The sequence below is a fragment of the Chlorocebus sabaeus genome, chromosome 8 (genome assembly GCF_047675955.1).
Source record: "Chlorocebus sabaeus isolate Y175 chromosome 8, mChlSab1.0.hap1, whole genome shotgun sequence".
NCBI classification, from domain to species: domain Eukaryota; kingdom Metazoa; phylum Chordata; class Mammalia; order Primates; family Cercopithecidae; genus Chlorocebus; species Chlorocebus sabaeus.
The window spans coordinates 139,366,874-139,393,250 of NC_132911.1; the positions used below are offsets into that span (position 1 = coordinate 139,366,874).

General features: G+C 40.2%; 1 protein-coding gene across 4 annotated transcripts in view; it reads left to right on the forward strand.

Moving 5' to 3' along the window:
* KHDRBS3 (KH RNA binding domain containing, signal transduction associated 3) overlaps window positions 1-26,031 on the forward strand; it is a 201,190-nt gene extending 175,159 nt beyond the window's left edge. For 2 of the 4 annotated variants that reach the window (XM_073018369.1, XM_073018370.1), the window contains 4 exons: window positions 14,917-14,975; window positions 16,844-17,981; window positions 18,400-18,458; window positions 25,857-26,031. In XM_073018369.1, the coding sequence (XP_072874470.1) occupies window positions 14,917-14,975; window positions 16,844-16,935 (151 nt within the window). In that variant the 3' untranslated portion in view covers window positions 16,936-17,981; window positions 18,400-18,458; window positions 25,857-26,031. The remainder of the gene's footprint in view (window positions 1-14,916; window positions 14,976-16,843; window positions 17,982-18,399; window positions 18,459-25,856) is intronic. The other 2 variants (XM_008001602.3, XM_073018371.1) reach the window with 1 other exon arrangement.
* The last annotated feature ends 346 nt before the right edge of the window (window positions 26,032-26,377 follow it).

Sequence of the window (26,377 nt, forward strand, 5' to 3'; positions counted from 1 at the left end):
ACTGAAGTTATCGATTGGGACATCTAGAATACTGTAGGACTGTTAGAACCCACGTTCTATGTCTGAGCTTGAATACTTCACCAGCAAATGCTCTAACCCCAGTATACTCAGTAACTCCTGTCAGGCTTCTGACTGTTTCATGGCAGCAGACTCCACCCAGATAGTAACTTCTGGAAGATTACGGAAAAGGCCAAGACAATGGACAGAAACACCTCCGGAGGGGAAACATTCTGCTGCTGGACCCTGTTAGGAGATGGTTTATGATGGGAGCGAAGAGATGAGAGACAAGCCACCAGCTTTTACAGCGACATGCCTGGGGGCAGGGAGGGAGTAAGGAATGTCTGGTAGGAAGGCTAGAAAACCTCCTGGAAGAGAACGTGGAACAAGTAATTGCCTGTGGAGTCCCACCTGAGCTTTATGGAGCGTCAATGCCTGTGCTTTCCTGAGGAAGGAGCCCTTGGGTCTGGAATTCCTGTGGTGGTCTGGGTTTCAGCAGACTGACTCCCTGGGGAGTATCTGGGTAGTGTAATATTGCTAATTTTGATAACATAAAACCTTGGTGTCAGAGAAATTACTCGGGAAGGGGAACATCACACACCGGGGCCTATCATGGGGAGGGGGGAGGGGGGAGGGATTGCTTGGGAGTTATACCTGATGTAAATGACGAGTTGATGGGTGCTGACGAGTTGATGGGTGCAGCACAGCAACATGGCACAAGTATACATATGTAACAAACCTACACGTTATGCACATGTACCCTAGAACTTAAAGTATAATAATAATAAATAAATAAATAAATAAATAAAAGACAATTAAAAAAAAAAAAAAAAGAGGAGCATTGTTGTATTTACACAGACCTTTGTTCTAATCCTGGCTTCACCACTTACCAGCTGTGTGATTTTAAGTTTCTTAATTTACCAAACCTTTTTTTTTCTGTTTTGTGAAATGGGGTAATATCTATCTGCAATGTGTTATAAAGTTTAATATATGTATGTATGTATACAGATGTGTTGCTTAACAATAGGGATACATTCTGATAAATGCATCCGTGGGTAATTTCATCACTGGGGGAACATCGTAGAGTGACTTACTACCCAGATGGGATAGCCTAATGCACACCTAGGCTGAATGATGCAGCCTCTTGCTTCTAGGCTACAGACCTGGACAGCATGTCATTGCACTGAATACTGTGGGCAGTGGCAACGGTGGTCAGTATCTGTGTATCTAAACCTATATAAACATAGAAAAGATACAGTAAAAATATGGTATAAAAAAAGATGGTATACCTGTATAAGGCACTTACCATGAATGGAGCTTGAAGGACTGGAAGTTGCCGTAGGTGAGTCAGTGAGTGGGTGGTGAGTGACTGTGAAGACCTGGGACATTGCTGTGCGCTGTTGTAGACTTCATAGACATTGTATGCATAGGCTACACTGCATGTATTAAAAAGTGTTTTTCGGCCGGGTGCAGTGGCTCATGCCTGTAATCCCAGCACTTTGGGAGGCCAAGGCGGGCGGATTGCCTGAGGTCAGTAGTTCAAGACCAGTCTGGCCAACATGGTGAAACCCCATCTCTACTAAAAATACAAAAAAATTAGCCGAGTGTGGTGGCACGTACCTGTAATCTCAGCTATTCAGGAGGCTGAGGTAGGGGAATTGCTTGAACTGGGGAGGTGGAGGTTGCGGTGAGCCAAGATCACGACACTGCACTCCAGCCTGGGCAACAGAGCGAGACTCCATCTCAAAAAAAAAAAGTATTTTTCTTCAATAATAAATTAACAGCTTACTATAACTTTTTTACTTTATAAACTTTAATTTTTTAACTTTTTAACTCTTTCGTAACACTTAGCTTAAAACACAAACATATTGTACAACTGTGCAAAAATGTATCCTTATTTCATAAGCTTTTTCTGTTTTTAAACTAATTTTTTTTTAAGTTTTTAAACGTTTTTGTTAAAAACTAAGACAGACACACACTACACAGTGTCAGGATCATCTACATCCTTATCTTCCACCTCCACATCTTGTGCCTCTGGAAGATCTTTAGGAACAGTAACATGCATGAAGCTGTCATCTCCTGGGATAAGAGTACCTTCTTCTGGTTACCTCCTGAAGGACCTGCCCAAGGCTGTTTTACAGATCAAGTAGAGATAACTAAAACAGCCTCGGGCAGGTCCTTCAGGAGGTAACCAGAAGTTTTTTTTCTTTTTAATAAGTAGAAGGAATATACTCTAAAGTAATGATAAAAAGTGTAATATGGTAAATAGAAAACCACTAGCGTAGTCCTTTAATTTTATTTTCAAGTATGATGCACCGTACATAATTGTATGTGCTAGACTTTTATATGACTGGCAGCACAATAGATTTGTTTACACCACTGTCACCAACACAAGTAATGCATTGCATTATGATGCTGCCATGCTACAGCGATAGAAATATTTCAGCTCCATTATAATCTGAAGGGACTGCCCTGGTATATATGGTCTGGCATTGACTGAAACATCATTATGCGGTGCTTGATTGTTTATGTATACACATGCGCACACACTTCTCTACAAAACCCAATGCCAAAGTGTGAAAGAGTTGTCTCAACTCGCTGTCTTCACTTGATCTTCTTTCACTTTCTCTTGAACTTGATCTTTTGGTCCCCACCCTGCTACTGAAACAACTCTGTTCAGATCCTCAGTGACCTCCTCTGAGCACCTTTGCCACACGTGATGAGGGATCCGTCCTTCCTTCTGAAGAGTCTTAGGCCCTCACCATCTCGGAGCCTCTGGGCTCCTCTCTCTCTGGCTGGGTGTTCTCCATCTCTTGCTAGACCCTCCTCTTCTTGCCCTCTGCATTCTGGAGTCAAGGGGACTCACTCCTTTGACCTCTTCTCCATTCGCTCTCTTCTCAGTGGTCTCACTGTCTCATGGTTTTAACAACCAAGAGCAATGATGATGACTCCCAGATTTATGTCTGCAGGTCAGACCTGTCTTCTGATCCCTGGATTCTCTTTCCAGCAGCCTCCTCTCCAGAGGGGGTCTCTCAAACCTAACGTGTCCCAAATCAAACTCCTGATCTCTCCATGCCCTGAAAGCTGTTGCTGCTATCCTCTTCCCTTTCTCTGTAAATGACAATTCTGCTTTCTTCTTGGAACCAAGAAAAATTTCCCATTTCGCTCAGCCAGGATTTTAAACACACACACAAAAGAAATGAAAGCATCTCAGTGGCCTACATGACCCTACATGGTCCACCTGCCTTCTTACTGATTCTGTGGCCCTGTCTCTCCCTTGTCCTCTCTGCTCCATGTGCACTGCCTTCCTTTCTAGCCCTCAGCTGTACCAAGAATATATCCCCTGAAGGACTTTGACATTTGATAGTCCCTCTGCCCACAGTACTGTGCCCCCAGATAATATCTGCATATCTCCTCCAATTCCTTCAAATCTCAGCTCAGAGGATATCTTATTAGAGAGAGTTCTCTGACTACATCATAAAATAACAATCTTAGTTCAGTTCTTCCAATCTCTTAGCTGCTCTTCTTACTCTAAGTAGCACATATGATCATGAGACATATTATTTATACATATATATAAATGGTTTGTTGTCTGTCTTTCCCGCTAAAGACAGCTCCATGAACGTAATGCATTTGTGTTGTTTCTTACATGTTTTAAATAACTTGAATCCATGCATGAATGAATCAATGCATGCATGATATGATTGTCTCGCATTATTTGATTTCGTGCCGAAGTTGGTAAGTGGCAGAACCAGGACTCGGCCTGGTCTCACTGGAGCAGTTGCTGTCTCTCCTGCACAGTGAGGTGTTCATGCCCTCACCTCCCACTGGGTGGTATAGAGATACTTAACAACAAGGCTGTACTGCTGTGCACCCCAGTTTGCATACAAATGCAAGGGTAAAATGGATAACTTTCTTCTAGAGCAATGGCAAGACTTAATAAGTCAGGTGAGTCCACTTTCCTTGTAGAATGTATAGAAATATCAGCTCATTTTAATGCCACAATAAGGTTCAGATTTTAATAGTCTCTGTTTTACAAAATAGAGTCTCTGTTTTACGAAGTACTATTAAATATTTAAATAAAACCAGTTTCATTGTTTTTTAAATTACTAATTTATAAGAGGAAAGGATCTGTTTTCTCAGCTATCATTTTAAAATTGTTTTGTCCCTGGGGGATAAATTTTCAGTTGTGATTTTTTTAAAGATTTTATTTTTACCACAGTCCTAGATTCACAGCAAAATTGAGAGGAAGGCACAGATTTCGCATAGACACCCTGCCTCTACACTTGCACAACCTCCCCATTATCCACATCTGCCACCAAAGTGGTATGTTTGTTACAATCAGTGAACCTACATTGACAATGAGCATCACCCAAAGTCCTTAGTTGACATTAGGGTTCACTGTTGGTGTTGTAGATTCTCTGGGTTAACACAAATGTATAATGTCATGTGTCCACCATTAGAGTATCACACAGAGTACTTTCACTGCACTGAACATCCTCTGTGCTCTGCCCAGTCATTCCTCCCTCCCCTCAACCCCTGTCAGTTGCTGACTCAGTTACATGTGTATACTTACACTTGATATCAACCCATTTCTTAAAATAGGACTCTGTTGTAAACTGGGGTTTTTTGTTAACTCTTAATTAAATGGGGAGCAGGAATGATTCCTCAAATTATTTTAAGTCCTACTTCCCACTGTTTTTCCCAAATCACATTTTATAGCTTGAGAAACGTGGTGAAATTATTTTTTAAGTTTGCCCTTGTTTTCCCTCCCCTGTCAGCACTGTGATGGATGTTCTCCTGAGCAGTGAAATGCAGTCAGGTTCACAGTATCAACTCTGAAAGCTCTATAATTTAGAAAGCCAGACCTTCAATTTTTGTAAGCTGATAGGATTGCTGAGCCTTTCTCTTAGAGAGGGATTCTCTGATTAAACTATAAATTTGGTTTGGCATTTTCAATGGAACATTATTTAAATATTCCAATTATTGGCAAGTGAATGTGATTTTTAATTCCTAAAGAACATTATTTATTTGAAACTTAAGTTTGTTTCTCTTTTCTTACATGCTTGGCACTAGTAGATAAAACATGCTAGTTAGGGAACTGAAGCTATTCCCATGTTAAAACTGTTTGTAAGGATTTGAGGGTGATCTCTATATTTGCATTGCTGATGTGACATCCTAGTTTCTCTTTTTGCTGTCTGCCCCAGAAGACGGAGCTTTGTAGTCATGGTATTATGTGAGATCTGAGACTAAGCATTTGTGACATTGGGCTCTGTCCTCTGGCTAACTAGTCTGTGAATACTTCCTCCCTCATTACTGCTGGACAAGGAGACAGTTTTCCAAATAAAAGAATCATTCTTCAGGCAAACGTAATGCTCCCTCTGCCGGCCTCCTAAAATTTACTGAAGCCATGTGTCCTAGGCCAGTGGTTCTGAAAGTTTTTGATCTCACAATCCCTGTATACTTCATCCTCTTAAAAACTAGTGAAGTACATTGGTGTGGCATGGGGAAAAAAATTACTGAGAGCCACAACATGCTTTAGTGTATGTGGTTTATATGTATTAATATTTATTACATTAGAAATTAAAACAGAAACATTTAAAAATATTTATCATTCATTAAATGTGACAACCCATTGCTTGTAAATATAATCTATTTTTATGAAATATCTCTATTTCCTTTAAAAAAAGGTAAAAATTGTGGCTTCTCATTTATGCTTCTGCATTCCTTCTGATGTGGTATGTTGTTCTGATTGAAGTAGTTGGAACAACAGATACGTAGCTGGAAAGGGGAAAGTAGCCTTTTCAAATAATAGTCGCTCTTCTTCTGTGATAGTACATAAAAACTTAGGTAGTAGTGTGTGTTTGTTTGTTTGTTTGTTTGCTTGTTTGTGTGTTTTTGAGATGGAGTGTCGCTCATTCCCTAGGCTGGAGTGCAGTGGCGCGACCTCGGCTCACTGCAACCTCTGCCTCCCGGGTTCAAGTGATTCTCTTGCCTCAGCCTCCTGAGTAGCCGGGATTACAGGCATGCACCACCATGCCTGGCTAATTTTGTATTTTTAGTAGAGATGGGGCTTCACCACGTTAGCCAGACTGGTCTCCAACTCCCAGCCTCAGGTGATCCACCTGCCTCGGTCTCCCAAAGTGCTGGGATTACAGGCGTGAGCCACCGCGCCCAGCCCAGCAGGTAGTAGTTTCTTAAAGAATACTTGTAATGTAGACTCTAAAACCATACCAGTAATCTTTTCATACTCTGTTACATTAAAATATCTTGGTCTCCATACACTTGATGGGTTTTTTGACATCATGCATGGATCATTTGAAAAATGTCACTTCACTAAGTTATGCGTATCTTCACAGTGCTGTGATAAATTTCATTAGGCAATATCAAAACAGTCATATTATCACCACTGATCTCAACAGAGATAAGTACTGACTTTGCCATCAGTTTACAGTAGCAAATACTGGTTTTCCAAAATTGCAGTTTTTACTGGAAAGTTCAAATTCTGTCATTGGTAACCAATACTGTTGGTTGTTTTACTTAAGGTGACAGTTGAAAATGTGGACCAAATACCCAAGTCTGAGTAAGCCTAGTTCATTGCTGTGAGTTATTTCAGGCAACAATGATGTTTATGGAAAAGGCAGCTAGTTGACCTCACAATGTAAGGAATGGCCTCAGCTGCTTTTCCTAGAGATCACCCTTGTACTTCAGTGTGCCCCAGAATTGCTTTCAAGAGCACTTTTCCCATCATCATATAGAAGTTAAGATGTGTCTTTAATAGTTGAGATTTAATAAAATTAGTAAACGTTTACTTCATCAAGGACATTCTTAAGTGAAAATGCCTTAAAGAAAAAGAATTCTCATGCAGCTTGGTGCCACTGCCTTGACTTTTGGTCAACCACCAACAATTTTACCCACCACATAAAAGTTCGGTACAGTGAAAAAGACAAGTAGCATCTTAGTGTTATTCTGAAAACATTTTGACTTGATGAAACCCTGAAAGAGTTCATGGGTCACACTTTAGAAACCACTACCCTAGGCTGTTTTGAAAAGTAAGATGCAGTAATGCTGTGGGAGAGGTGGACTCATGATGGATCCAGCAGCAAGAGAAGAATAAAGCAAACTGTCTGAAATATTTGACACCTCATGCAGCCTTCCCATCAAGGGAATCGTCCTCACATTGTAAGCCCCTTGAGGGCAGGAATAGCATCATTGCCTCTGGTCCCATGGACAGCAGTCTGTGCCTGCCAGGGACGCCCACACAGTCGGGCTGAGCGTCCGCCTCACTCATCAGAACTGGCCCCGTCTGGCCTCGAAATTCTCAGGGTAAGAGGGACACGCTAACAGTAATGTATTTACTCTAAACACATTTAACAAAACAAGACAAGAATGAAGTTATTGCCATCTCTTTTCCCAGATTAAATGACAGTAGCCGTAGCAGTGGCATTGCCCCAGTGGGAGCACTAGTGAACAAAGACCAAGGAAAAGCCAAAATTCAGCAAAGTTGTGGTCAGGTGACTGGACTTTGGCTGTAACTCCTTTTTCCACCCAACTTGCACAACCTAATTCTGGAGCATATTATTCAATACCTTCCTGGGGAAATATTGTTAAATGTTATAAAAGAACTATTGGATAAGTAAGGCTCTAACTGAAAGCAGACTGGAAATTTTTTAGTCATATATCTTAAAGGAATTTCAAATCTTCAGTTATGTATGATAATGTGAAAACAAGAGTAGTCCCAAATTTTATTTTAAATATTACTTTTCATTTATTTTACTTTATTTATAAAAATTCCTAATGGTTAGTAGAAGAATTAAAGTCTCCTAAATAGAAAGGAAATACTAAACTAGGTCAGTCCAGAGCAATTACCTGGATTATGCATGACTCTTTCCATTTTTTCTATCTCATAATAAGCATTTAGTAGATGTTAGCTAAAGTCTTAAATTTTATCAAAACAATTACAGATAAGATTTTCCTTGAAGGAATGGGGCAAAATAATCAAGAAAAATTTTTGCATTAAATTTAAATAGTGCAGAACTTAGTAATGTGACTTCCGAAGGAATTTACTACCCCTTCGCCCACCACCCCCCCCAGATTGTCACAGACATGACAACAAAACATTATTACTACAGATGAGTCATTGAGACATGGTCAGAGTTTGCAGTCCCAGTGTTTGTATGAGTCATTCATGGATCTCTTTTGGAAAGCTGCTACGTGCTAGGTGTCAGCACTGTCCAGAACAAATATGAATGAGGTGTCATTCCTGTCTTCTGTCTCAGTTTTCTTACCTGTAAAATTAGATAATGTGTCTACCTCAGATAATACGTTTTGAGAATTAAAAGATTATCTAAGTGCATTGTAAACTAAAAAGGACTTTTAAAAAACAGTAGATTGAATCAAGAAGATGGACTAAGTGCCTATACCTGGTCCACCCACCCCTCCTTTTTAAAATCTCATGAAGTGACAGAAACAAGTTTTGAAAGATTCCTGAGAAAGAAGAAGTAGATGAAACCAAACCTCTGAAAAAACACAATCGGACGAAACCCCATTCGAGAGAAGGGTGCTGGAATGGTAAAGTGACTTAGGGAAGATTTAACTATACCACACCAATGGCTATAAAGGATAGAAAGAGGTTCAGAGTTTTCTCATAACTGATTGAAGAGCTGCCTCTGAAACAGCAAGGCTGGTCTGCTCTGCCTCCAACTCAGTGGTTCTGAGTGCAGGGTAATGGTGTTGGATCCCCGAGTAAAGCTGTAACAATGTGAGGCCAAACCTCGGGTAGTCCCACCCTCTGGAGGACCCAGGAGCCCCCAGAGACAAAGCATACGTTACTGACACATGCCACCCAATAGTATATTGTGTCCTCCATAGCCACCAGAAGAAGCCTATTTTACATAAGGGATAGCTTTTACAGACAAGCAAACTGAGAACCTCAAAAGCAAAAACTAACACATATCTAAAATTTACAAAGCATTTAAGAAACGTCATACTCAACAAACTGGAAAACTAACACCTTGAGTAAACAGCTCACAGAATATAAGATGATTATAAAATAAGTGACTAAATCTTGGATGGATAGGAAGACATAGTGTTCAGTTATAGAGTTGGGAATTTAGAAGATGGCTAGCCGGGTGCCGTGGCTCACGCCTGTAATCCCAGCACTTTGGGAGGCCCAGGCAGGCACATCACGAGGTCAGGAGATCAAGACCATCCTGGCCAACATGGTGAAACCCCTGTCTCTACTAGAAATACAAAAATTAGCTGGGCGTGGTGGCACGCGCCTGTAGTCCCAGCTACTCGGACGGCTGAGGCTACTCGGACGGCTGAGGCAGGAGAATCGCTTGAACCCGGGAGGCAGAGGTTGCAGTGAGCCAAGAGTGCGCCAGTGCACTCCAGCCTGAAACAGAGTGAGAGAGCGAGACTCCGTCTCGAAAAAAAAAAAGAAGTAGCAGCTAGTGAGGTAGGAAGCAAACCAGGAAGTATAACATCCTGGGATCAAACTGAAGAAAGTTTATCAAGGAAGAGGTATAGTGATCAGCTATGTCAGAGAGTTACCGATCGGTCACATAATATGTGGATGAGCACTGACCATTGAATTTAGCAACTTGAAGTTCAGTGGTTAACTTGATAAGGGATAAAAGGTTTTAAGAGGAATAATGGTGATGATTGCAATGAAGTTGAAAGGCTAACTGGTATAATCCTAGAAACTAAAAGAGAGGAAATCATAGAGAGTGGAATATATGAAGTTGAAGACTGAAGTGATTGCTAATGGCAAGATACTAGAGTGCGACGTGGAAGGGATGGCTAAAGGAGGCCGGGTCAGTGGACAAGAGGAGCCAGAAAGTTGAGAGGCCTTCGTGTTTGAAGGATCATCTTCCCATATGCTGACATCACCAGGACTCAGGACAGTGATGCTGTTTAGAGATTGAAAGCTGGGTGTTTGTTCAGAAGAGTGAAGCATGATGGTCTGGAAATGGCAGAGGTGTCTGTACCTTAGGGGAGGGAGGGGTTAGCCAAAAAAAAGAAACATACTCTCCTTTCCTCTAGGCCCATTGTATTCAGCCATTTTTGCAGTTGCTATGAAGAAGTACCTGAGGCTGGGTAATTTGTAATGAAAAGAGGTTTAATTGGCTTACAGTTCTGCAGGCTGTACAGGGCCTCAGGGAGCTGTTACTCAAGGCAGAAGGCCCAGTGAGAGTGGGAGCAGAGAAAGAACGGGGTGGCACCACAGACTTTTCAACAACCACATCTTGTGAACTGAGCAAGAACTCACTTATCACCAAGGGGATGGTGCTAAACCATTCATGAGGGGTCTGCCCTATGATCCAGTCACCTCCCACCAAGCCCCACCTCCAACACCCTCCAACACGGGGGATTACATTTCCACATGAGATTTGCAGGGGCACAAACATCAAACCACATCACCCAGTGACATCTCCGCTGTGGGAGTTAAAGAAAAAAGTGGAGAGGGTTGCTGGGGAAGAATTGTCATTAGAGGTAAATCAAGTTTTCATTGAGCAAGAAACTTTCAAAGAAGCGATCAAGACTATATAAGGGATTTTTGCTAGTGATGGCCTAATGCGTTTCTTGACCATTCTCATATTTGGCCTAATGTGTTTTCTTGCCTGTTATCAATATTAAAAGTTGTATCCATAAATGAAGAGATTTTTAGTGTTTTTCTCCTTTGCCATATGTTGGGCTTTTAGTTTATCCTTGGGAAATAGGACACGTCTTTGGTTAATAGACATTTGAGGTAGACGAAATGAAATGCTGCGAAAGCAATTCAGACGGAACTGACGGGTATGAGAATGGGACCCAGCTGCTCCCAGCTCCTCGGCTTGATGACAGTCTTGCAATAAATAATCAGAAACTGGGTGAAATGATAGCAAATGTCAGTTTTAAAGTTTTCACTTGTCAAAACTAAGATTGTCTTATCACCAAACCATTGCTGGACCTAATCATGCTAGCTTTTACCTTCCGTGCACTGAAAAACATTCTCTACCCTCATTTTTATTATGCTGAACTGTGTTATAGCACCTCACAGTAAATGTCCAGTCTATGCTTATGTTCATTACTGCTCACTTCATTTAATAAAGGAGGTTTAGTTTGGTCAGAAAGGAGCTGTTAACCCTTCTCTTTATTAGTCGCAGGACCTGTCATTTAGAGTTCCAAGTTAAACAATCGGGAACTGTCTCAGTCAAGGAAATCCCTTTCTGTGTTATGGTGAGGTTACTCATTTATCTGTGCAACAGAGATAAAATTCTCAAGAACATCAAGGTTGTATTTGTCTAAGGAGCCATTACGATCTAACTTCTGACCCTTGGAAAAAAGACTGAGGATCATTTAATTTAGTGCTGAGTTTCCAAGAAGCATTTGCCAATTTATTTTCAACAAAATGAGAAATTATGTTGACTACGGTGGGGCGAGATGCTGTGAAAGAGCCATGGAAGATGTCAGAGCTGCCAGGAGACCTGAGCAGCGTCTAGACCAGCCCCTGATTTGGCAGATGCACAGGAAGACCTCCACATGGAAGCCGCCCTCCCAGGGTGGCACCGCGGGTGGAGGCCCAGGCCTGGACTGACAGCTGACAGACATTTTTGTCAACAGCTTTAATTGAGTCTCAATTTCAATTCTCAAGACAAGAGAAATATTCTGTTAATACTTTAATAGCATTCTCATATTTAAAGCTATCATAAGTTAAGCAGAAGAGCAGTGTTTTTTTCTTTTGTTGTTAGTTTCTGCTGGTTTATTATCTTTTTAAATATAAAAATTGATCTGTTCTCTTTTCAGTTAGTCCTCCTCTTCTCACCATAACTGTATATTATTCTGTGAGGGAAAATTAGGACTACAGAAAGGAAACCAGAGGGAAACTAAGGCAGTCCCAGATCACTATGATCATGTGGCAGCATGTTTCATGTGGGCCCGGCTTCTGTTTCTGAGCACGAGGAAAGATCATTAAAGCCCAAGGGAGGGCAAACAAGAGAAATTCTGGAAGAGCAAAAGGCCAAGCCAAAGTGGGAACCAATCCAATAAGGTGGCCACCCGTGGTGAGCAAAAGCCACCTGTAGCGTTTGTGTTCAGCACATGGCAGTGGTAGTGTTCGGAGCTTTGAGTGTAGGTGCTGCCACTTACAAGTTATGTGACCCTGGGCAGATGGCTCAGCTTGGGCCTCAGCTGCCTCGTCTGTAAAAGCATGGAGTTTTTTTAGATTAGGTGAGCTTGTGCGTGTGAGAAGTTGTCAGTAGGGCAGTGGTGTGGCTCGCAATAACTGCATTCATCTCACACTCCTTTTCCTTCTAAATTGTTTTAGGAATGCCAGCCCTCAATTTGAAGACCATGTTTTAAAACTCTATAGCTACATGTACCTCTGTGGAAAAATTGCACATTGCTAGTTGGTATATTGGGTCAGCTATAGGAGGGACTATTCTGTAATGTGTGAAGCCAGCGGAGCTTAACACAGCACATTTCAGAGAGCTTATTTTATACAGAGAGCTCAAATCAACCACCATGTTACACTGCATTTAATTAACTTGTAAGGGTATGATTAAGCCAGGATAACAAGGTGGGGCCCATGTTCTACGTGTAGAAGAAATATTTTATCCTAAGGAATATTCCGGTCCAGGCATTTGTCTTTTATTTATTTATTTATTTTTCTGTGATGGAGTTTCGTTCTGTCGCCAGGCTTGAGTGCAGTGGCATGATCTCAGCTCACTACAACCTCCGCCTCCTGGGTTCAAGCGATTCCCCTGCCTCAGCATCCTGAGTAGCTGGGACTACAGGCGCCACCACGCCCAGCTAATTTATATATATATATATATTTTATATATATATATTTAGTAGAGACGGGGTTTCACCATGTTAGCCAGGATGGTCTCAATCTTCTGACTTCAGCCTGCCAAAGTGCTGGGATTACAGACGTGAGCCCCCGTGCCCGGCCCGGTGCAGGCATTTTTCATCAATACTTACTATATTTGTTTGAACTGCTTGTAGACACCTACATTTTTCCACCTGTTTCTTGCCTCTGCTTTGCATATACTGTTTCTTCTGCCTGGAAGACTTTTGCTGCCATTGCCTCTGTCCATTCCTTCTCCACCTGTCTTTACCTTCACCCTCCTGTTCCTTCAGAACACTGTGCAAGCACTGCATGCTCCAAGAAGCCATTCGTGACACACTGGAGTGATGGAGGTGCCCCTTCTCCGTATACTCACTTAACATATGTAACGTGAGGGTCTCCTCCAGGCCAGAAGGATGAGAACCAGGACATGCTGTCGTGGGAAACCAACTTCACTCAGGGAGACTAGCAGGGTTCTCTTTGGAAGTGGCATTTAGGTTAAGGGCTTGAGTTGGAAGTAGCCTACAGGAGAGGAGAGAAGGGCCTTCTAAGGGCAGAAGGAATAGCAAATGTAAAAACTCATGCCCACATTTTGAGATAAAAAGGAACATAGCTCCATTGCTTACACTTTTCTCATAGGAATGGCCATGCTGTGCTGTAGTCATTGAATGTGATGATTAGTCTCTGGTGTCATTTTCCTGAGAAAGAAGACGTTGGGAAAAACTCCGTGTGGGTGTGACCACAAGTCTGGCCTGTGTAGTCAAAGAGATTCAGTTATACCATTCTCCATGCAATTTAGGCTGACTTCTTAGCTCTTCTGGTCTGCGGTGTCCTTATCTGTCAAATGGGTATGGCAGTTTTACTCTCTGAGGCTAGGGGTGATGTGGGATCGCAGTGACTGGTGTTCAGTCGGCATTCACAGCATGCATCTGTGCTCCTCAGACTGTGACTTCCTGAGGTGTTAAACAGCTGAGCTGGATCGTTTTCCATTTTGATTAGAAACCTCTTTATTGTATGAAATTGGGAGAATGGGGATGTTTCTTTCCATGATAGTCTAAGATAACAAATTCAGGATGGTTGTTTCCCAACAAAATTAAGTCAAGTGGGAAAGAGGAAAGCCTGAGAGGGTCCGTGGAAACTCTTTCTCAGACACACAGAATGGTTATGGCTTAGTAATCTAGACTTCACAAGTCTGTTCCTGTAAAAAATTATTCCTAGTTCAAATATATTGTATATCTGTAGGCTGTTTTGCATCCTCTGCAAAATGGCAGAGGTAACTCTTCCCTCTTGCTGTCAGTGATGGCCCTTTCCTCATGTTCTCTCAAGGATGTTGTACATTGGAACATGGATTTGCCTGTACTTTGGAAAGATCCTTGGCCTCGTGTAACCAGACTTGTGACAAGATTGCAGAGATCCATTTCTCTGCTCTCCTGTCCCATGTGGCCATGGCTGCTGAGTCACCTTTCCTTTTCCTGGCAGTTTCTGGATGGTGATGCAGCAGTGCCGATGAATAAAAACATTTCATCTGGGCATTTGTTTTTAATGTATTATAAGGTACAGCACCCACAATTCATGCAGCACCAAGTTCTCTGGTAGACAAGTGTATAAGAAGAAATAAAGTCTTTGCCTTCTGTAAACATCCCATCTATTGGAAAGGAAGTGTTTACCTCCTCCTCCACTCCCACAGTGCCTTGCACAGGCCCAGCCCTAGCTCTTGGCACACTGGGCTAGAATTGTCCAAACACATCCTCCCTCTCTGCAGACTCCCAGTCTTCCCAGGTCAGGTCCTGTCTTTGTATTCCCTCGTGCACTTTTAGGCACTTATCGTGTGTTGGGTGGCCAATTGTTGTGGTTAAAATGTCAAAACATGTTTATTATGTATTAAAATTAGGGAGCTAGACAAGGGGCCTTTGATAATCCTAAAGTTAACACTTCCGCTTTAGAACTCTGTGATCTCGGTGGGACTTCCTTTGAATGTTCAGTCCTGCGCTTCATTAGTTGTCTTTAAGTTTTACAGTACTTTATTGAATACTGTTGAAACTCACAGCCAGATGATTTTGTCCTTTGTTTTGTTTTGTTCACTGCAGTGGTGCTGATTACTATGATTACGGACACGGACTCAGTGAGGAGACTTACGATTCCTATGGTGAGTGACTGGCCAGAGCATGTGAAGAGAGGGAGGAGAGATGGCCATAGAAAGACCTTAAAGATCTTAATGGGAAGAGAAATTTATAAGGACATTTGGACTCTGAAACAGCAGCTTCCTGTCAATTCGTTTGTGCATATCTAGCTATTTTTAGAGGCTCCTTTATTATTTAAATATTTAAAGAGGACTAAAGACTTGCCGAAGATTGCATGAATCCAGATTCTGAACTTCAATGTTATGTTTAGGTTGATTGTCGTGTGCTGATTTTCTCACAGAGTAGTTTTTCAAACTGCAGACACTTGATAGCTGGGTCTTTTTGAAGTGTCTTTGTTTCTTGACAGTGAAGGGAAATGAAGCAATTGAGACTACTTCTCTGAAGTGATTCTCCCACCTTCATCTTTATATTTTAATTCATTTCCAATCTCAAACCTTCTGAAAAAGATTACACTGGGAATCATTTCATAAAGGTTACAAAAGCACTGAACCAAGGAGGAGATACAGGGTCTGTAAGCTTTACAGGACGGCAGCTAAACCCCTCTTAATTCAGTGGAGCTGGTAGAGATGCTGGGGACTTCATGTCCAAAGTCTCACCATGCAGAAGGATGACAGGTTTAATTAAAAGAATTGGCGGCAGCAACATAACAGTAGTAAGAAGAGCCTTTGCCGCAGGGCAAGGAGATCAGAGAACATGAAGCTTCAATCAGTTGCAAAGCTCTGATGAATCCCTGGTACCTGGTGCAAGTGTATCAGGATTGTGGTTAAGGGATGTTAGGACATTTCTCTTAACAGAACTGAAAAACCATTTTCTGGTGTTAAACCTTTTGAAGTGCATTTTGTTGTATCACCTACCCGAAGCTGTGATGATTGCACCTTGGATTTTTTTTTTTTTTTTTTGGTTATCCGTAACAAACACTTAAGAGAAATATGTTGGTTTGCTGAATGCAGGCTACTTAAATTGATGCAAGTTAGCTTGAGGGAATGATGTTGATTGCATGTTTTGTACCAAAAGAAGAGGTCATTTTAAGCATTTTTCCTTCACAGCTTTTTAAATTGGTCTCTGTGGACACATGGCTTTTAAATTGCTGTATGTTGCAGCAGGGATGTTAACTGTTTGATGTCAAAGACTTATAGATAACTCATTAAAAGTTATCTTCAGGCTGAACAGGTGTTTAATTTCAGGAGATAAAGGTGATAGAATGTCCTTGGTTATTAATACCATTGTCCAGTACAGATTTAGCATTATGATGAATGAAATCTGACATTATGTCGTTAAATTTATTTCATATTCGTGAAGTGTTATTGAGAAGTGAAGTTCAACCCAATGCAACTTTCCTTCAGGCTTTCCGTGAAAGTGCCTGTGAAAAGTGAGATCATGTTTCCCTTTCTCAGTCTGCCCCTTCCCATTTTGCTCTCCAGTTTTCTTCTCCTCTGTCTTCACAGATGTTCATCTGTGTTCTTTCTTTGTTTTTACTGTTGGAAAACATCTAAGTGATCCTTTTCCTGTTCTCTTTTTCACTCATAAATGTCCAGATGTTTAGCAAAAGGCAATTCTCTTTGCTACTTGAACTTGTAAACTGTTATTAAATGAGTAACCAAAAGGAAAGTCCTTGCAAAGTTGGTTGCCATTTCAGATACAAGAACTGTTTTTCTTCTCATGCTGACAAATTTTGCGAGTGAGATGATTATTTTTCCTTGTGTTTATAATTTATTTAAGTAAATTCCTTGTTTGTTTTTCTTTTCAGTACACCAGGGGTATATATTTTCAATATGACATGTACCTTTGGTTCAGGGCTAAGTTAGAGTCTGAAAAATGAAGCCTGTGGGATTCGTGGCAGCGATCTAATTGTGGTTCATCTTACTGATTGTAGGACAAGAAGAGTGGACTAACTCAAGACACAAGGCACCTTCAGCGAGGACAGCAAAGGGCGTCTACAGAGACCAGCCATATGGCAGATACTGATTGTACTGTCTGATGTTGTGAAATAGCCAATCTCCACCAGTCCTGTATACTGTTCAAAGTAATTTTTTTCTATGAACAATCCCTTTTTAAATAAATCAAAATGCTTAAAATCTGAATGGATGGAACTTAAAACTACTTTGTTGAAACATCAACCTGGGCAGAAAAAAAAAAAAAAAAAAAAAAAAGACATGTAAAATTTTGTTATTTCCAGTCTGTATATGAAAAAATAGGTCATCAAAAGGAAAAAAAATAACTTTGATTAACTAGTGTTAAACAAAAAATAGGTTTACTAAATATGTTAATCTATTCTTTTAACATAAGCCTCACCTTTCATTTTAAAGGTTTCCATAGAATTTAGTTATTTGATCTTTCAGCCATATGCTAGTTTTTTTTTCTCTTGCCAACATGCGTAAAAAGGGAAGCCAATTACAAGTGCTAATAATGTGGTATTCTTTTGTAACTCAAGTCTTGAAATGTTCTGTAGTGTTAAGCAAAGTCTCCTCTTGCTTGATACTAAATAAACTTTTGAAAGAAATTTTGTGTGTGTGAGCTAACAATTTCATGGGTTTTTTTTTATTTAAAAAGGCCTTCATAAATAGTTGTAAACAGGGAAAGAATTCATTTAACAATGCTTGTCATAAAAGGGTCACACTAAACATTGTACAACTTATTTTAAAAATGGTATAAAATTAAATGTACCATTATATACTCACCATAGACTTAAATGCTGTTTAAAGAGTCCAAATGGTATCGAGCTGCTTGAGTGGCACGTTAAACTACGCAAAACCAAATCTTGTTTAAAAACTGGTTTTAAAAGAACTACTGGATTTTCTGAAAAACATGTGATCAGTTTTCATCTTGTTGAGCGTTTTTTCACTAGTGCAACTTTGGATTTTTTATGAGAATTTTGGTACCTTAATGAACACCTCGCTCCATGCTGGAAGCACTAAGCACAAAGCTTTTAAAGACTTTCTGGCTTGACTAATTGAGGTCGCACTCGCCAAGGCTGAGGATGTGTAACCCTTAAACGGTCTTCATTTTCAAAGGTAAATAAATCAAATAAGATTTTTAATCTCACTTAATTTATCTTAATATAACTAATAAAACCAGGGAGATTACAACTTAGCAAGTTTCATTATCCATTTTAGAAAAGTTTTAAGATCACCTAAATTCTCATTTTAAAAAGTTTAATTTGTTTTAGTAATCTAAAAAGCCTTAGTTTAGTCAGTTTAATTGGGGCCAATTACTCCCTATTAAACAACTGTAAAACCTCATAACTAGTTATTTGTAATACATTATTTGGTTAGTAATTGAGGGCACTTCTTAAAACTGACAAATAGTTAATAAAGTTATTCTTTAATCATTAAGCTTTTTTAATTGTAGATTACGTAAAATGTTTAATTTTTATTTCTTGGGGGATTTTTTTCTCTTTATTTTGAGTAAAAAGGTCTTTTCTTTTGTTAGGAAATGTCAGCCATCTTGGAATGTCACAGGAACTGGTTGAACACCTGAAGCAAACAAAGGTAAGTTTGCCTTTTTGTTCCAATTATCCTGAACTGTGTGGAAGATGAAGACAATTTCACGCTTATCTGAAGTCACATGGAAAATTTCCCCTGCTGATTTCCTAGTACAACACCAGTGATTATGTCAGATTAACTCCAAAAGTCAGAAAAGAAGCTTCCTGAATGTAAACAAGTCAGGCCCAGGAAGCTTCATTATAAGCGGCAGAGATTGGAGGCTCAGGTTCATCCTGGTATTTAAGTATTCAGATTACTTTCTTCAGAAAATATCTAGCAGTCTAGTCAATAGCATGAAAAAAATTTTCCAGATTATTCAGTAAAAAGAGCAGTTTGTCAAACTTAATATATAACATCTCAATTTTTGTTTTCTATGTGCTTGCATAGGCAAAAAAAATTACACAAATATGCTGGAAATTTTTGACAGTATTTCTCTTAGTCTTGTGGAAGCATGGTTTTCTGTGCTTCGGAATTTTGTCTCTGTTTTTACATCTTCTTGGTTTTTCTCCTAAAGCATCAAAAAATACTACTTAGGCTGTGATCTTCCAGAGAGTCTTACTTTTTCAGTGTTTGTATTTGAGCTCTGCCAATAACTGTGACTTTGGGCAAGTCTCACTTTCTCTATCAGTTCAGTGAAAATGATGCTTATCCCATGCACTTGTTAGAATTAAGATAATATCGTCAGAGTGTTTTGTAAGCTGAAAGTGATACAGTCATGTAAAGTTTAGTTGTCAAAGTTGTATTTACATATTTAATATATATGAAAAATATATGACCTTGGTTTTCCCTAATAGCCAAAATTAGCCTGAAATAATTAAATTACTTTTAGAAAGAAAATAATTCTCATCATTTTTGTAGACCAAACTAAGTTTATTGTATTTTCTTTATGTTTGTCTGTTTGGATTTTTGTTGTTGTTTGTTTTTCTCTTGTACAGAATGGGAATGTGATGTCCACCACATCTCTGTAGTGTGTGATGTTACTGAAGTTTTTCACAACTTTTTTCTGTATTAAATAATTTTTTAAGGAGTTGGCATACAGAATAATAAATCCAGAATCATGGAGAGGTAGAGGGTCAATCCTCAGGTGCTCTTCAGAGTTAATTAATAGGAAATACTGTACAATTTTGTATTTCTTGTCATTTTTTCAAAGCATCCATAACTTTATCAGACTGTAAAAAGGGATTGTGATCCAGAAAGGTCCAGAACACTATCAGACAGGAACTTTCCTACTCGGCCTTCAAGATCTTCTCTTATCTAGCTGATGCTCCACCAGACCTGATTTTTTTCTATTTCCATAGGAAGACCCTGCTATAGATAAGCCTGTCTTCTCATGTCTCTAAGAGCACATTTCATTGTTCCCAAATTGCTTGCTTCTCACCTTTGTTTTTGCCCCTGTGGAATTCATTTATTTTCTCATATGACAGCATCCATGGAACATGAGCTCCATACTGGACACAACAGGGGCACTGGTCATACAAAGACTGATAAGGCATGGAACCCTGTATTCAAATACTGCAAAACCAGATGGAGGTGACAGCCCATAACACACAACTTGCTGTCGCCTGTATCTTTGCGTGAAGAAACCATACCCGTCCTTCAGAACTCAGCCCCATGCTCTCTCTTCCATGGTGCCCTCACCAGTTAAATCAGGCTATGATCCCTCCGCCCCCTCTAAAGAGCATACTTGGTTTATATTTCCTTATTTTAATATTGGTATCATATGATTTACATTGGTTGTAAGTTGCCATAACAGCCAAGCATGTGCTTATCACTTTCTGTAAATTATTTTATTGAATCCTCACAGCCATAAGAAGGTGTCATCTACATTTTAAAAAAGGAAGAAATTTAAGCTTCAGGAGGTGAATTTCACGCTTATGTTGCTCATGTACCTTATAACTGGTAGAGCCCCGATTTGAACGATTGACTTTAATCTAGAGTCTTTGATCTTAACCATGTTGTTACAGTGTCATTCTTTATATTACAGTGGCTCCTCCATTAGATTCACGGCTGTTTAAGAGAAGGAGCCTTTAATTTTTGTTACCTTGTTTCCCAGAGAGTATCTCACACAACGCTGAGCATCGTGAATGGTAACTGCCCCTTTCTCTCTCTCTTCCCTGCCCCTGCCCCAGATTCCTTCATGGAGTCTTTCACTTGTTTAGGTTCTGAATCTGCTTGTCTCAGGTATTCCAAGTCAAATCAGTATCCGTATTTACTCGGATATATCTCCCGAACACCTGCTGTGTTGCAGATGGCAGGAAGACAGTGATTAAGGACATCATTGTTGTCCTTGCAAGTGCCACACTCTACTGGGGAAACGGGCAGAGACGACGTCTGCAGAGCTCTGACAGAGATACACGTGATTTCTAGGCGCATGGAAGGGAGATGTGTCACCCCGGCAGGTTGGTCAGAGGTCGCAGAAGGGGCCCGTGGAGATATTAAGACCAGTAGAAGATAACCACACAGGGCAGGTCCTCTCGGAGCATCCATACTTCTTCTGCTCTGCCCTTCACCTGCTTTGTGACCTTGAGTCAGTGACTTAACCTCTCTAAACCGGAGTCTAAACTGCAGGTTCCCCAGACAGTCGTGATACCTACCTTAGTGTTGCTGTGAAGATTAAAAGCATGCCTGGCACAAATAAAGGTGTTCACTCATTGGTTGCTATATGTAAATATTTGCCATTATAAGAAAACATGATCATTGAGGAAACTTCAGGTATATTAGATCATTAGAGAAAGTAAGAGATGATGCTGGCTGGGTAGGAAAGGGACATGTAATGAAGGGTCTTGTAGGTTCTGCCAAGAAGCACAAATTCAGTGCATCCATTTTCAAGTGTAGTATCCTCCTTGCCTTTAAGCTTGACCTACTCCATTCCCTTGGGCAGATAGTGCCTCATTTAGTCTGTGTTCCAAAAAGAACTCTACGAACTTCTGTTTCCACTGGTTAGTGATTTTATAGACAATCAGTGCCTTAAAAAATAGGTGCTCTCACTTTTTCATCCTCTTGTAACCATCTCTTCACATAGTTATTTGACAGTGTAAGGGTTTAGTAAGTGAATGGCATTGTCAGCGTGATCAAGATGATTCCTAACCGGCAGTGTTAGGAACGGTCAGCCCAGACCCAAAAATCCCACACAATCGTGTGAACAGCACTACAATTTAGATAGTCTAGCTCCCTTGTTTAACTCAAAATTAAAGACTCTGGTCACTATATACAGAGACAGCTTCCAGAATTTAAAACTAATGATTTGAAGAAAAAATAAAACTGTAGAGCCAAAAGTTAAATGAAAATATGAGACATTTTATAGAATATGTGATAAATTTAAGGAATAAAGTTTATTGTTTTCTGCCAAACATTATCTCCTATTTATATTGATATTCAGTGTTTTGTAGGGATAGAAAGGAAAAAATCCATACTTATTTTTAAAAAACAATCTATTTTATGCCTGATTCTATTCTGATTGGGAAAGACTGCAGATCATTTTTCAGTCTGAATTTCACCCTCCCTTATCGATGGAAAATCCTGTCCGGTTGAAGTTGATTCTGACTAACATTCCTGTTTCAAGAATCTCTGTTGTATATTTCAGTGATTAGCACCCATTGCTGAAATCATTTTTCAGATCTTAATGTGATGAGTCCTTCAGTGACTTTCAGGATAAAACTCAGCCTCCTTGGCTCTGAACATCAAGCCCGGCGTGATTCTGCTGCTGGCCTCCCCAGCCGCCTGGAGCACAGCATGCTCTGACCCCACCCCACTGTGGTCCAGCGCTGATAGATTGAAAACCATCTAGAGCTTTTCTATCAGTGCCATTCTCCACCCGAAGTCACAGTTCCTTACCCCACTCAAATAAATGAACACAAATGAATGAACACAACTCTCACCCAGCTCTTGGTCTAGCTAGTTGTTGCTGGCCTATCCAGACTTCCCAGTGGAACTTGAAGCATCCCCTCACCCTGGAGGCCCTCCCTAGCCCGCCATGTTCGCAGCTCTTCTGTGGACCCTCATCTTACTCTATGAATTCTGCAGTACAGTATCCTGAGATTGGCTGTTGACCCTCCTTTCCTCCCACCAGATTGTCAACATCTTTAGTGCAGTTACCCTGTCTCATGCCTAGTAAGTGATAAATGAACAAGCCATCGGATGTCTGAGTGAATAAAGTGGATGTGGTAGCTCGGTGGCTGATAGTACAGGACGAGGTACTAGGTCTTGTTTGGCCTTATTAGATTAAGTTAGTCATCCTTACGTTTGAGGAGAACTTACCAGGTTATTAAGTTCTGTCCTGTGTGTTTATCTCATCTGAACCACTGCTGGCAGGATTTACGTGTCTGCTACCTAACACAGTTCCTAGTACCTAACAGACAGTCAAAACAAGGAGATAGAATAAACAAACAGGTACCACTGTGAAGTGTGCAGGGATGGTGGTGTTATCCTGAGGCTAGATTTCTGTTCTGTTTGTCGATGGGTTTTTCTCCCTGACTACAAGACTTGGAAGTTCCTTAAAGGTAGAAGAACCATGTCTTATTGGACTTGTACTTCCAAATACTAGCATACTGCCTGGCACATAGACATAGTGGGAACTGACAAGGTGTTCAGTGGGGAATGAATGAGTGAACAAATGAACCTATAATTCTTGAAACATTAACACTGAGCACTTTTCGGTACAGACAGTCACTAATACATGTTCAGTAGAAACTGTACTTCAGATTTTGAATATGTATCTTTTCTGCAGCTAGCCATAGCAGTATGATACTCTTGCAATGCCAGGCACTGGCAGTGAGCCATTTTGTTTTTCACTTTGAGTACAGCATTCGGAAATTACTTGAGATATCAAACTTTATTATAAAATAGGCCTTGTGTTCGATGATTCAGCCCAACCATATGCAATGTAAGTGTTTTGAGTATGTTTAAGGTAGGCTAAGCTAAGCTATGATGTTTGGTAGGTTAAGTGTATTGCGTACATTTCCAACTTAATGTTTTTGACTTACAACGGGTTTACAGGACATAACCCCATCCTAAGATGAGGAGCATTTGTATTCATTTGTCTTCTTAGTGGAAGTGTGATGTTTCTCTAATCATTAGATTTTTTTCAGTGATAAATGTGAAGTTGGAAAACCAAAATATGTCCTTTATTTAGTCGGTAATACATGTGCTTGGTACAAAATATACACATACAGTGGTCTTAATTCCCACCTTTACCCCCACACACCCACAGGCAACTATTTGTAGTGATTTTCCTGTATCTTTCCCGAGATAGTCTCTGCATAAGTAAAGCATTTTTTTTTTAATTATCACTATTTTTTACATAGAAAACATTATACCATTTTCTCCCCTCGTTTTACTTTGAAGTATGTCTTAGAGCTCATTTTCTGTTATTTTATACGAGAAAGTTACCTTTTTCTTTGTATTGGCTGAATAATATTTCTATGAAAGAGCCATAATCCAAACAACTACTAACAGAGATATAGTTTCTAATATTTTGCTCCCATTAAAGGCAATGCAAGAAGCCATGTCTATAAACATCTGTGGAATGAATTGCTAAAGTAGACTTACTGGGATTTTATAGATGTTTCCCATAGAGGTCATGGTGCATCTTAATATGCTTTTGTAAAAGAAACCTGTCTAAATGCTGTATGTTTTCATTATGATCTACAACATTAGCTCCTGTGCCCACTCCAGAAACTCATCTGCCCAAAAGGTGGTTTAAAATGGTGTTCTATACCCAGCATGGCGTCTGGCATGTGGCAGGCTGGCTGCCTGTGCAATTTAGCAAGGATGCAGGGCGTGCTGGGTCCAGTAAGGGCACCTCCTGGACACTGGTCTGCGTCTTACAGGAAGAGCTGAAAGTCCTGTGACCCTTCCTCAGACTCCTGCTGGTCTCCTCGCATTCCTGGAGCTTATTTACATCAGCAAGTGTATTGTTAAGGGCTGTCCCGTGGTGGGGCAGGCTTTGTGGGACTATGGTAGCCACACTAGGGTAGCAGGAGAGGCCTACAGGCTCTCTGAGGAAACAGACAGGATCTCCTCTAGCACTGCCCTGCATGAGCATTGCCCACCCTCTCCTCTCCTCTGGTTATCCAGATCCTGCCATTTCTTCAAGATCTTTTCTCTCTCTCTCAGCCAGAAGAGCCTTCTCTTCTCTCCCCATGAGAACCGTGGCTGAGGGGACTCGATTGGCAGATGTCTCATTCTGACCTGCCGGTTGACAGTTTGGAGCTGTGTAAATGTCCTTCATCCCTAGTATGCTCCTTGAGGGTCACAGGTGTGTCTGTCAAATTTCATAAACCTTAAAGCCTTCAGCACAAGCCATTCAAGAAATACTTATTGGTTGATGAAAGCAGTACCCTCATCAATAGATTTAGTGTATTCAATGCGTAACTTTAAAAGATTCGCCTTTCAATCACAGTTTGCATCTGATTGATCCTACCAGTGCTGATGCTTTATGCAGGTGACACTGAGATGCCCACTGTGTCCCTGGCGCTCTGCAGTAATAAAAGGCTAGAGAAGGGCAGCAATGGTGCAGAGGAGAAAGAGAGGAACTTGCTCCAAGGACAAAGGAGGAAATAAAATCTGGAGTTTTGAAAGTCGAAATCTTGCAAGCCAGGAAGGGAGGAGAAAATGTTAAGACATAATAAGCTAATACAGGTGGGAGAGGAGGGTGTCAACCAAGACATGAAATGGCATCATTTGTTTTGGGAACATATAAGCAGCTGCTGGAATATAACGTGCTGGGAGAGAAATGAAAGAGATGCCTCTGGAGACATAGGAGGGGGCTGGGTCCTATGGAGCCATCAGCGGTGTCCTGAGTTGTTTTCAGCACACTTTGTGGTATTGAACAGTTACCTAGGGCCTGGGACGTGTGACCAGAGCCATGAGAAGTCAGCATCACCACAGTGGCCATTTCTCCACTGCGATTGGGTTTTTTGTCTGTCTGTTTTTCTGATCACCAGCCAGTTTTTTAAATAACAGTTTTGTTTCGTATAGCACATCAAAAAAGGTTCTTTGGGTTTAGGTAATAAAATTTAAAATATATCTGAAAGTTCAGTCTCTTATCAGGTGACAAGAATGCAAGGACTCTGCCAGGGTGGACCCCTAGGAACTTATAGGTTAATATTTGAGGTTTTATGTAAAACAAGGCATTACCATTCTGAAATCACTCCATAAATACCATAATGGATAGTAGTGTAATCATCATTAAACCAGTTAATCATTCATCTGTCTTTACTTAACACAAATATTTTATGTCCTTAATGTTAATGATTCTGTTTTGCATTGTTTTCCATAAACATCCTTATTTCTGTTAAGTGTCAACTTGCCTGTGTCCTCTAAACGCTGCCATTCCCAAAAGAGCATATGGTTATTATTAATTTCTTGATATATACAAATGTATTTCATTTTCCTCTCTTTCAGGAACTTTCCTTCTATTTATGGACTGCTTAAGAATAGTCAACTCACCAACGTGCCTAGTCAGTAAATGAATCCACTTGGGAACTTGAAAAACATCTTAATTAATTTTTTGTTTGCATAATTTTGTGTTCTGTGACTTGTTTTTATTATATGGTATGCTTTTAATTTGGAGAATCTACTTTTTTGAAAAACGGAAAGAAAATCTATCTTACTTTGTTGTCTCCCAATAACAAAAAGAGAATGATTTGTATAGTAGTTAATAAAGGCTGCCTATTGAAATCTCTTCTACTTTAAACCTAGAAAAACAAAGTCTTGTTATTTCAGCACAGCTCTAAATTGTGTACACTTGAAAACCGTGTACAGCTGCAACTCACTGCAAGAAGTCAAGATTCTACACATATTCCACATTTGAAAATGATTTATCCATCTCAGTTATAGACCAATAAATATGAAAGCATTATGCAAAAAGTATTCTGTCACATAAAAGGTTAATTATAAAGGCTTCTGCAGGAAGCAGAGTGGCA